Source organism: Eucalyptus grandis, chromosome 6 (genome assembly GCF_016545825.1).
Source record: "Eucalyptus grandis isolate ANBG69807.140 chromosome 6, ASM1654582v1, whole genome shotgun sequence".
NCBI classification, from domain to species: domain Eukaryota; kingdom Viridiplantae; phylum Streptophyta; class Magnoliopsida; order Myrtales; family Myrtaceae; genus Eucalyptus; species Eucalyptus grandis.
Genome location: NC_052617.1, coordinates 38529719 through 38541599, shown reverse-complemented (window position 1 = coordinate 38541599; position 11881 = coordinate 38529719). Strand labels below are relative to the sequence as shown.

The 11881-nt window shown below is 39.7% G+C and overlaps 3 protein-coding genes across 3 annotated transcripts; 1 reads left to right on the top strand and 2 right to left on the bottom strand.

Moving 5' to 3' along the window:
- The first annotated feature begins 234 nt into the window (after positions 1-234).
- On the top strand, positions 235-1828 carry LOC104451969 (probable indole-3-pyruvate monooxygenase YUCCA10). Its single transcript, XM_010066511.2, has 4 exons — positions 235-861; positions 1063-1296; positions 1400-1522; positions 1649-1828. The coding sequence occupies exons 1-4, from the start codon at positions 235-237 to the stop codon at positions 1826-1828; spliced, it is 1164 nt and encodes a 387-aa protein (XP_010064813.2).
- Positions 1829-4214: 2386 nt separating this feature from the next.
- Positions 4215-4988, bottom strand: LOC120294453. Its single transcript, XM_039314545.1, has 2 exons — positions 4815-4988; positions 4215-4622 (listed from the first exon to the last, which is right to left on the bottom strand). The coding sequence occupies exons 1-2, from the start codon at positions 4986-4988 to the stop codon at positions 4215-4217; spliced, it is 582 nt and encodes a 193-aa protein (XP_039170479.1).
- A 2203-nt stretch (positions 4989-7191) lies between these two features.
- Positions 7192-8946, bottom strand: LOC104449642 (transcription factor MYB35). Its single transcript, XM_010063872.3, has 2 exons — positions 8486-8946; positions 7192-8127 (listed from the first exon to the last, which is right to left on the bottom strand). Exons 1-2 carry the CDS (start codon positions 8763-8765, stop codon positions 7298-7300), a joined length of 1110 nt encoding a protein of 369 aa, XP_010062174.2. The 5' UTR covers positions 8766-8946; the 3' UTR covers positions 7192-7297.
- Between the last annotated feature and the right edge of the window lie 2935 nt (positions 8947-11881).

Sequence of the window (11881 nt, the reverse complement as noted above, 5' to 3'; positions counted from 1 at the left end):
AATCCCAACGAATGAAGTTGATTAGTGGCAAGTTTAAGGAAAATCATCCATTTTTGACAACTCTGAACCTGCCAATTTATACTCAGATGTACTTCCATATAAGCTCAAATTAATAATGGCAGATACATACACGAGTAAATGGTCTCTCCCTACAAAAAGCACACGAGCTTGTATCTGCCGACACCACATCACTGAGAACACCCTTGCTGTTGAATCAAAGAGAGCCAAATCATCATGGAGAAGGCCAATGAGAAAGGGGTTGTGGTGGCCATTGTTGGCGCGGGCCCTGCAGGCCTAGCGGCGGCGGCATGCTTGAACCGCCATGGAGTAGCCAACGTCGTGCTCGAGAGAGAGGACTGTTCCGCCTCTCTTTGGAGAAACCGGGCGTACGATCGATTGCAGCTCCACCTAGGCAAGCAATTCTGTGAGCTCCCCCACATGCCCTTCCCCTCCAACTCACCCACATTTATCCCTAGGGACCAATTCATAGAATACCTCGACAACTACAAGTCGCAATTCGAGGTAAAGCTGTATTGCCGAAGGTCCGTCGAGAGCGCGTCATACGACGATCAAACCGGCAAGTGGCGGATTGTGGCGAGAAACACAGGCTCGGGCGAGCATGAGGTCTATGTGGCGGAGTTCCTGGTGGTGGCGACCGGGGAGAACAGTGAGGGGGTGATGCCAGAGGTTGACGGCTTAGAGAGCTTTGGCGGGGAGGTGATGCACTCGAACAAGTACCGGAATGGGAGTGGATTCAGAGGGAAAAACGTGCTGGTGGTGGGTTGTGGGAACTCAGGAATGGAGATTGCGTATGACTTGTGGAACCATGGTGCCAACACTTCCATTGTTGCTCGAAGCCCTGTAAGCAGACTCTTTCTATAATTCAATTCATGCCTTTTTCCTTTTTGGTGGGGATGGAAACTAGCAAAGTCTACCTTCCTAAGCAAATTCGGTTGTGAGTTGATTGGAAGAAGAAAGTAGTTGATTTCATACAGTCATGCTCCCATATATTTAAATGATAATATCCTGTAACAAGTATAGCCTAATAAAGAGGATTTGCAGGTGGAAGTTTTTACCAAGGAAATAGTGTTTATCGGCATGGTTTTAATCAAATTCCTTCCGCGCCGAATCGTTGACATTTTGATGAGGCTACTTAGCCAGCTAAAGTATGGCGACTTCACCAAGTACGGCCTCCGGAGGCCAAAACATGGTGCGTTCCGTGTGAAAGCAGCGACCGGACGAACCCCCACCATTGACGTCGGGGCAATGGAAAGGATCAAGGACGGAGAAATCAAGGTAGATTGAGTAATTATAGGCATTTTTTTCTTTGAACAAGAATTTAAAATCTAATCAAAAGCAAGTTAAACCTTCACAAGTTATAATAAAGCAAACGATGCAGGTTTTCCCCTCCATCAAAAGCATTCACGGCGAGCTGGTCACTTTTGTAAACAACACAAGAAGTCAATTTGAGGCCATAATCTTTGCCACTGGCTACAGAAGCAATGTCCGGAAATGGCTCCAGGTAAATTTCATTTATCTTAATTCTTCCCTTAAGTCACTTAACAATAATTGCTTTAGCTATTAGAAGAAAGAAAATCAATTGATAACTTTTCCTTGTTCCTCTTGATATCTACGGTAACTTAATTAGGGTGGAGATGACCTCTTCAACTTTCAAGGTATGACCAAGGTCCGGGACCAATGGAAAGGAGAAAATGGCTTGTACAGTGTCGGCTTCTCTCAATGGGGCCTGTTCGGCATTGCCAACGACGCGCGGAATGTAGCCAACGACATTAACTTTGAACTTCAGCGTCGAAGGAAGAGCGAGTGAGAAAAATAAGAATGCGATGCTTGCATGTCGAACATGCGGCGATAGGCTTGTACTGATGAATTGTAAAGGGTCTATGATAACGTCGCTCTATATATAGTAATCAAGCTTTATCAAAGCATAAATCAATAAAGTGTTTCAGCGACATTTTGATATGCGAGGACTTGCTTGCCACATAATTGGGACCAAAAAAAGATCGGTCGCAATCTAAGACTAGCAAGAAAAACTTGACAACCTCTTAAATTACGATTCAACATTCCTTATATGAAGCCACTTCAACATTTTTCAAAGCATGGTGGGAACACATTTTACCCACTTGTCTCAGAAAAGGAAAAAAAATAAAAAATCTTAAGGATAAACTGTGGAACAAGAAATGATTTAGTGACAGTTTTTAATTTACCGTGAGAATTACAGTCTGTTCTAGACAAAAAAATCAAATAGCAAATAATTGTAATTGTGAGATTCACTCTTTCAAGAATTTGCGACTCCCTAAAAGCCGTTATTCTCAAAAATTGTTATGCGATCAAAGCCTATATAGATGTATTCATAAACTTATGTACAATAACATGACTATCCAAAAAGAAATTGAAATGGGAGCGGCGATTATGGGCACGGGTCCTTCGAGCGTCGCTGAATCGGCATGCCTGAACCGCCTCTTCATCGCCAACACCATTGTAGAGAGAGAGAGAGAGAGAGGATTGCTGTGCCTCTCTCTCCGGAAGAAGAGGACCTGCGACCGGTTGAAACTCCATATCGGCGCGCGATTCTACAAGCTCCCTCACATGCCTTACTCGTCTAAATGCATCTACTTTTCTTCCCAAAAGCTGCTTCCTAAGTTATCTGAGGAGTTTCCACGTCGAGCCTCGGTATAATCGGCACGTGATCTCAGTGAGTTTTGACACGAATGCCGGGAAGTGGGGGGTCGAGGCTAAGAACACTTCGTCGGGTGTGAGTGAGGCGTATGTGGGGAGGTTTCTAGTGGTTTCTAGCAATGAGAATGGAGAGGGGTGGGTACACAATGATGCCTGGTCAACTTAATTTTGAAGGGGAGTTCATCACTCGAGTAGGTACAAGAAAGAGAAATGATTTGGTGAGAATTTTTAATCTACTCTAAAAATAATAGTCTATTTTGAACCACAAAAAGTCAAATAACGAATAATTATAAATTGTTGTGAAGTCCACTTATTCAAGAATTCATTCAACAAACTATTATTTTCATAGTAGTTCAAAAACTGTTATATCTCCAGGATCTTTCCAACAGGGGCGCTTCGACTTCCATTGTCGCTTATAATCCAATCATCTCTCATACACATGAAAATAGTCGAGGGGTCTTTTTGAGAGTAATGTCATAGACAAGGATCATGTCCTTGATAAAAAGATAGTTTCAAGTACTCTTACTCCTCTTTGGGCAAAGCTCATTTGAGTTAGTTTCTCTTTTTTTTTTTTTTTTTTTTGTTGTGAATTTTGAGCTTAAAATGAAAAGCTCATATAGGAATATGAGTCAACAGAATTGGGTCATATATTAAATCATCTCACACCTTGAATATACAATTTACGTGGCTTTGTGCGCATGCTAAAACCAGAAAAGAATGAGAGAAAATTTTTAATGCTACGAGCGAAAAGAACCGAAGAAGTTCTAGATATATTACATTGGTACGACTTAATTCTAAACCTTTTAATTGGACTGATTTAATCATAAACATTTTCACATTTGTAATAATTCAATTCATCCAACTAATTAAGCTAGAAATTGATGACGTGGACGCCGTCCATCCTACGTAACACAGATAGTACTAACTTGCTGACGCAAATATTTAACTTAATTTTGAGATATTTTTTCGAATTTTTTTAATTAACTCTTTCATCTCTTTTCCTTCTTCATTTTTTCCTTCTTTTCTATCTCTTCCCCCGCCAATCGTCAGCCACCCTCGCCGGCCTTTGGTGCGGATTTGTTTCTTGTATTGAATGAACGATGTAGACCGGTTCATGTTGAGACTTTGTTTCCTCTATCGATCGGCGTGCCTCCTTCTTTACGATCTATATTTCCTCTTAATTCTGTGGAAGCTCTGAATTCTGTGGATTTGTCTGTAAACTAGAGCTGGAAAACACTCAATTTTGCGAGCAACTATAACGGGTGATCTCGTGTTGATTTAATGGCAAAATCTCATAGATTCTGCATCATTTTATTTTTGCGAGGTCACGGTTATTTAAATTTTTCAGTCAACCCATTTTTTGGGTTTTTGTTCATAACAGCCGACCTTCAAAAGAAAAAAATTTCGGTGGAAATCCGACATTTGAATTCTGAATTTGAATAGAACCAATGAAAGTATACCAAATGAACCTGAGATCTTTTGCTCTTTGATTACTATATGATTCTCACAATTTGGGGTCAAACGTTATACTGTTCCAACTGAACATCCATGGAAACCAGAGGAACATACTCACCAAGATAAACTTCGAGATGATCCGAGAGTGCCAACTTATTGACCTTCTCACGATGGTGCGACTTGCACACGAAGCAGACTACTGTGTAAACGACGAGTTTGAACAGGATCAACGCGCAAAGCAGTAAACAACACAAAACTCCGAACGCGACTCTACTCGTAAACCCCATTGAGACGGTGTTGTTCCCATGAAGAACCACGTTTTGGAACCCTAATTGGATGAGCCCAAGAAGCAGATTGAACTTCCAGAAGATGAGCGACGCCACCCGCAGCTTCCCTTTAATTAGTGCATGGCTCTTATCAATGGCATGACCCGTATAAGAAGCCTCCTCCAACACAGCCACGACACTATCCTATTGCCATACCATGCTGATATACACTAGACCCACCCAGTAAAACCCCCCAAGCACTATGTGAAACTTCGTACCGGCATTCTTCGGGCTGATGATGGATTGGCATGCAAAGAAGAAGACCACTATACCGATGTTGTAAATGCAGATAAGGGGAAACAGCAACAGAAAGATGCCCATTAGCTTTTTCCAAACCCTAGGGACCACCCTCATGACCTTCTTGTAGGAGACCTCTTGCCCAGCATAGACCGAGGCAAAGTAGACGGCCGTCTCCTTGTCGAGGCAGTCCGAGAGTTTGTCGTAATTCTCGGCATCAAGGGCCATCGAGTCGTGGACAGTTCCAGAGAAGAGGGCGTCAGAGACCTTCATGTGATAGCAAGAAAATGAAAGGGAGAGAGAGGACGAGCGTGAGAGCGATCTGAGCGAAGAGTTTCTTCCATTGCAGTCTGATCTTGCACGACTCTTTGTAGATGCCAAAGAGACCAAGAAACTGCATGTCTTCTTGCTCCTTGTCCATGATTGTGGTACATATTCTTCCCACCTAAACTTTGCACCCAAATTTAATCAATGGTGAAAGCAAAAGTCAATCTAAATGAAGGATGTTACATTTATAGGGAAAAAAATGATGGTGAGAAAAGAGAAGCTTCGAGGAAATAAGTAGTAGCAGACCTGCGGTTGAATTTTCTCTATGGTGACGGTTGAATTTTCTCTATGATTCTCAAGTCAATTTTGTCTCGTTCCTTGCAATTTCCACCACTGTGCACTATCAAGGGGGCAGAATTGAGAAGACTTCCCTCTCCCTAAATTGTTTCAGACGTATCTATCTCTCCATAGTTGTTACTTGAACCGAGTGCGTGAGTCGTGAATTTATCCCATTGGCCCATGTATAAATTTGGTGCACCGGACCTTATTTTTGAAAATCTTTGTAGTTTTATTATTTTTGTCTAAGCACTTATATATAATATGGACGTGGATGGATTGTTTATAATACAAATAAAGAAGTGCATTACCCTGCAATGAATAGATATGAGTGTGTAGATCTATATATAAATGTGAAATTACTTCTAGGCTTACAATTGAAGGCCATAGGATAAATGGGCTGCACCTTATTGTATCTGCGTGGGGGTGCTGAATTTTGGCGCACTTAGCACTTATTTATTGGCCCACAAACTCAATCATTATTATTGTTTTATCTTTTAATTCAAATTTAAAACTGCCGCCTTACGGTTATTAGACGGCTTACCACCTTTGAAAGGTTGTAGCTATTTAAATATAATTTTTCACTGTTATATATTCAACATTTCTCATTTCTACTCCACTTCGATTTTCGTTTCTTTCTTAAAAAATACAGCCTTCATTCTCTAATTTGTTTCCTTTTGAGAGTTCTTAGAGAAATATCATAATTGTTATATGATATTCTCATTTTGAGATTTTGTTGTATCTTAAATGATTTTTGCGAATAACTATTAGTAATCTTGTAGGGCAAATAATTCATTGTAGACCCATTCACACCTAAAAATCTGATTCTATCCTTCCCCGATCATTTGCTAACAACACACCAAAAGCGATGTCTAAGATGGGAAATGAGAGTTTCGCCACGAAAGAGATTAGTTAACCACAATTTAGAATCACCCCAGTTGGGGTTTGTCTTATGTGTAAAATGAGGCCGTCAACAAGTACTTGCACGCTACTATTTCCAAATATATGGGGAAAACTTCACTGGCGACAACGAAAAAGTCAGTTACATGTTGGAACTCTGTTTTGCGTTTAACAAAGTCACCAACCAATGTGAAAAGGGTTAGCAATTTCCGATAGAAAGTCTTTTGATGATGCTATAGAGTCGAAAGCGATCTTAGTTCTCGTGGACAGTTTCTCTGATGTTGCAATTTGAGCAGTTGAAGTCTTGCATTTTACTGCCTCCTTATGTCCACGCATGCCCTATGCAGCTTGACCATCTTGTTGTCAACAAGGCAGTTAAGATCCTCAAGTCATTGTAATGTGACTATGCTGCAGCTGTGTTTCTTCGTATCTGCTTGTTATGGTCTACTTAAGTAACTACCAATCTGAATTAGCTCGCAAACCTAAGCTGTGCGGTGTTCATTCACGCATGGACAGCTTGAGATGTTTGAGCATTTGTGATCACTACCTAACTCCATTAAAAATCAAAGTGGGTGTCTGAGAACTGGTTCAAGTTTGATAATAGGTGCATCCATATCCTCATATTAGAGACGAAGAATTATCACCTTTCCAATAGTTTATCTTGTGAAATGAATATTGATTCGCCAAGCAGGTATACATACGTTGATGAGAATGGGGCAAGGAAATGTATTGCACAATGTACACCAATTGACTGACTGAAGAAAGGGTATAAAATGACTTGCAGTGCTCTTATCACAAGTCAAAATTATAGAACAATTGGGGTTGCAAAACAAACATTATTCGGTTCGAGCAATGAGGCAAAGCCTAGATCACGGAGATGCTATAACCTGCATGAACGTCAGACTAGTAGAGAACTACTTAATTAATTTGTTAACCGCTTCTTATAAAAATGTGAATTATAACGAGAAGAAGGTTAAGTGAAATCCCTCAAAACCACTAATTAGTTGATTAGATACTCAGGAAAGAAAAACGACACGGATAAATATCTGGGAAAATTTCTCTCGTTATCAATAGTCATATCAAGAAGAAATCCCCACACCAAGGAAATCTATGAAAGGAACGTCTTTGTGCTTGAGAGACTTGTCTGCTTGTTCTTGATGCGTCGAATTAACGTGCAATCTGGTCTTCTCTAACCTCGGCATTTCATCGTGGAAGCTCACAATCTCCTGTTTCTTCATCGTGTTACTGTCGTTGCAGCCATCGCCGAGGCAAACATACCCGAATGGACTTGGAACGACCCTCTGGTATTGGCTAATCGAGTAAGCACTGGAAAGGGATGAATATGGATGGGAATGGAAGGGTTGGCTCAAACTTCTCGCCCCCTCTCTACCGGAATAATTATTGGAAGCTCGATTGTAGTAATCCCTTCTTTCTATTCTATTTAAATCATCAACTGAAGAAGAGTTGTGTGCGGACTTTGCAAGCGACTGGCTGCCAAAAGTCCAAGAAGCCGACGAAGATGACGGTAGAGCGAAATTCCTCTCTTTACTGGGACTTTGAAAAATGAAAAATCCCTTTCCCTGATCGAACCTGAATTGCGAACCAAGCAATTCATCTTGAAAATGAGTCTTTCTTCCTTGCAAACCAGTGGGGTCGCCGAGAGAGTACTCTTGATGGATTCTTTTCCCACAGAGCTTCGATTGCTCTCTTTGCTTTCTCGCCATTATAACGTGCCAATGGTTCTTCACGGCGTTGTCCGTCCGACCGGGAAATAATCTCGCTATGAGCGCCCACTTGTTTCCGTGCACGCGATGTGCTGCAAGAAGCCTCTCCTCTTCTTCTTCGGTAAATGGCCTCCTGTTAATTCTTGGATCGAGTTGGTTAAACCACCTTAATCTGCAACTCTTTCCTGTAAAAAAATAAGAGTTCCAGATTAAACTAACATTCAACCGAAGATCCTTTGCAGATTAAATTGGTGAAGAAATTCACCAAGTTGTTTTAGATATACTCTCTAAATCCATGCTTCGCCATAAAATTAAACCAAATAAAAGCTACCTCGAAGTGAGAGAGAGAGAGAGAGAGAGAGAGAGAGAGAGAGGTCCAACTGAACTTTCGACAGCACATAGCATTACATCATCTGATCGTGAATTGACTAACAAGAAATGAAAACATGCGCGAACAAACTCAAATCTTGAAAGGTAAAATTGATCCGCGAGACAGAGAGAGTTCATATGCATAGATGTACGGGTCAAATTAAAATTTCATGCCTGATCTTCCTTGAAGCTTCTCTGCAATAGAATTCCAGTTCTGCGCACCATATTGCTCAACGAGCTGCCGGAGCTTCTCATCCTCCGCGGGTCTCCAGTGGCCACGGGGACAAGCAGCAGCACTCTTCCCATCGTCGCCAGAGCCGGAGTTCGCTCGTCCTGACGAATCCATGATGGCGTGGCCAAAGGGAAATTCTTCCACATCCGATGCGAGATCAAAGTAAATGCCTGGCTTCGTGATGAGAAGTATATATAGGAAATGGAATATGTGTATTATCATCAGAAGTAGAGCCAGCAAAATAAGAAAGTGGGGTTTGGTTTAGGGTTGTGGATGAGCAGTCACTTTTGTTGGTTTTACACGACAAAAAAGAAAAAGAAAATTTAAGGCTGCTAATTCATGTTCATGTATCTGCGGAGGAAAAGCACTGAAACCTTTTCTTGTTTGTGTGTTATTGACCCGTGAAATATGAATGAACGATTGCTTCGCATATATATAATATATGACCGTTCTCTTTCAATATAACCCATTTTTTTCTTTTTCTTTTTTCCTTCCTTAATCATTTAATCACTTCTTTTAAAGCCATGGTACTACGTTAATATCAGAAGCTCTAGCTATCTGAGCAGTTGCTTGGTTTGTCTCATGGGGACAGCTCTCCTATATAATTCAAAGACTGCTTTCCTAATGATCCTCCCTCCAGAAGGATCATTTTTACTTTATAAGGAAAGGGGGAATAAGAAAATTTTGTTGACCGAGGGTCGTTCGGCTATCTCTAATCCAATAGCATATTAAGGAAGAATGAGATTCACGTAATATCTAATCGTTTGGAAAAAAAAAAATTACACATTCCGATGCGGTTTACATGACATATTGAGTTTGCTCTATGCAGGCCTTCAACTCGCTCCTAATGCCAAAAACATGAGAGGATGAGTCTCTCAAAGTTCCTACTATTTCGTTCATATGGTTCGCTAATTTATAAGAATCCCTAGTTATATATTTCTCATGTGATAAACATATGTATGTAGCTTCTTTTATTAATGGGATGAGAGAAAGAGAGAGAGATGGGTTGCAAGAAGGCTTCGGCTTACCTAAAACGAATAAGCTAAGGCTAATGCCATAATAATGAACAAGCTATCCTTCTGAGCATGTCTAACGAAGATTCTTAATGCGTTTCTATTTATATATATGCAGAATGGAAAAGTGTCCATGTCAATATAAAACTTCCACCCCATTAACGCTTGATTCTTTTTAGACACTCACGTTGATGAAATCCTATTTGGAGGCATAAAGGCATGTGGTAGATGGATCAGTGAATGCTGTTGTAATAACACCTAACGTAGATAATACTCATCAGGATCGGTACGCTTCCAAAAACTGATGTGGAACCAGCTCTTGGACAATGTCTTTAGAGAATGTGAAGACTTCCATAAATATCCCTCATTTCCCAATCCCGAGAAGTATAAATCAAATATGTGTTGACATAAAAGTGTCCATTTCCAGGCTAGCATTTTTGTTGGGTACAGACGCTCCTAGACGTAAAATAACATAAAATATGTGATGCAAACAGCGATGTAGTCCTATTTTCCACGGTATATGTATATATATGGTTTAGGGTTAATACCCTAAAAAACCTCAAATTGGTACACCCGTGACAAATTTACTATAAACTATTTTTTTTTACCACCAAAAACCCAAAATTAGTACACTTTTGATAAATTTACTCTAAACCGATACATTTGCAACAAATTTACCCTCTATTAGTTTTCATTAAATTTTACTGTCAAATTATAAGTTGAATAACATATGACAGTAAATTAGTGTATTAATTTGAGATTTTCCTATATACTTGTTATAGTTGTACCATTTTTGTGATTTTTTTGTGTTATTAAATCTGTATATTTGTTATAAATATACAAGTTTTGGGTTAGTTTGGAGTAAATTTGTCACATGCATACTAGTTTGAGGTGCTTCAAGATATCAACTGTATAGTTTACAACTATTAATTATTATGTCCATGTGTAAACCATATGATAAGAATTGCATGACTTAATGATGTCGCAGCCAATAAGATTTGTTCAAGAACATGCCGCCCCCAATCCTAGCGTGAAAGATTCAGAATTTGCCCAGGTTGACCACATTCTTGAAAAATGTTAAGAAGACTTATGTTGGAGGTTTATTGTCTGTAAACAAGATTGTCGCTGGATCAAGAAACGATTATTATATTGATTTAGTTGTGTAAACCGACACTCAAGCAATGATAGTTTCTTGTTTCGATTTTGTTGGGCAAACAAATGATAAGGAACATGGAGAAACCAGGAATTGCGAAAAAAAAGAAGAAAAAAAAGCGGGTTTTGAATTCAACGCGTGGATCTATCCATGGAAACTGATCGAAGGGCAATAAAAAAATGACGAAAAGAATATGGTAGTTGCATGAAAAGGACGTGGGTGATGGCTCAAATTGAGAAAACGAAAAGATAAAGGAATTAATTTCTCTCGTGTGGGTGAAAATAAGAGCATAACTGACGAGACACGGATTGGGACTTCGAAAGGCCAAAATCAGATTCCGTGCAAGAACAGCATTAAGAATTGTATAAGGTAAACGGTCTGTGTTTGGACGATTCATCAACTCGGATGGCAAGTCAAATAATAAGTTGAAAATTATAAATATGTCAATAACCGAAAAAACAAGGCGCTATTTCATGCGCTTGAATAACGCATGTAGTCCATAGTTTCTTAACTGACGTTGAGATTTCATGCCCCACGAAATCGAACACTGAAAAAAAAAAGAGTTTCTTAGAATAGTTTGTCCATTAACATCACGAGCTTGGATCAAGAAACCATCATCACCAACTGCTACGCATAAAAAGATGGGTTTCTAATTGCAATTGGTGGGTCGCATCTTGTCCATGCCATATCATCAATCATGTTTTGCAAAAACTGAGAAAAAGTGCACGCGCAAGAGATTTGGTTTTATTCAAAGTAGAACAGGATATATATTATATATAAATATGCGTCGTTTTAAGAAAAAGCATTTCTTATTGAGCAGTAATAGTAATTCTCAGTTTGCTTCTAGGTTTTGCATTTACATAGGGCTCAAATACTCGTCGCCAAAAAAGGGTTAACAATGCTCAAAGCCAGCGTATAATATAGCTCGCATCTCTCAAGCCTGTCCCCATAATACAAAACGTAATCAAATGTATAATATGTGTACTAAACCGCTAATCCACTATCTTTTTCTTTTTCTTTCAACGGATGTATTTATACTGTCCAAGAGTTTCTTTAATGATCTTAAGTCGATTTCCCCCAAGATGATAAAACAAGGTGTCTATTGATTTGTTCATAAAAAAGGATCGACACTCAAATTGGTGATTCAAAATCCTTCCTAGTATTACCTACCC

Coding starts and splice junctions, on each gene's coding strand:
- LOC104451969 (XM_010066511.2), top strand. CDS start 235: ATGGAGAAGGCCAATGAGAAAGGGGTTGTGGTGGCCATTGTTGGCGCG. Junction 862..1,062: donor CCATTGTTGCTCGAAGCCCT/GTAAGCAGACTC, acceptor GAGGATTTGCAG/GTGGAAGTTTTTACCAAGGA. Junction 1,297..1,399: donor TCAAGGACGGAGAAATCAAG/GTAGATTGAGTA, acceptor CAAACGATGCAG/GTTTTCCCCTCCATCAAAAG.
- LOC104449642 (XM_010063872.3), bottom strand. CDS start 8,765: ATGATAATACACATATTCCATTTCCTATATATACTTCTCATCACGAAG. Junction 8,128..8,485: donor GAAGCTTCAAGGAAGATCAG/GCATGAAATTTT, acceptor ATTTTTTTACAG/GAAAGAGTTGCAGATTAAGG.
- LOC120294453 (XM_039314545.1), bottom strand. CDS start 4,988: ATGAAGGTCTCTGACGCCCTCTTCTCTGGAACTGTCCACGACTCGATG. Junction 4,623..4,814: donor TCATGAGGGTGGTCCCTAGG/GTTTGGAAAAAG, acceptor GTATGGCAATAG/GATAGTGTCGTGGCTGTGTT.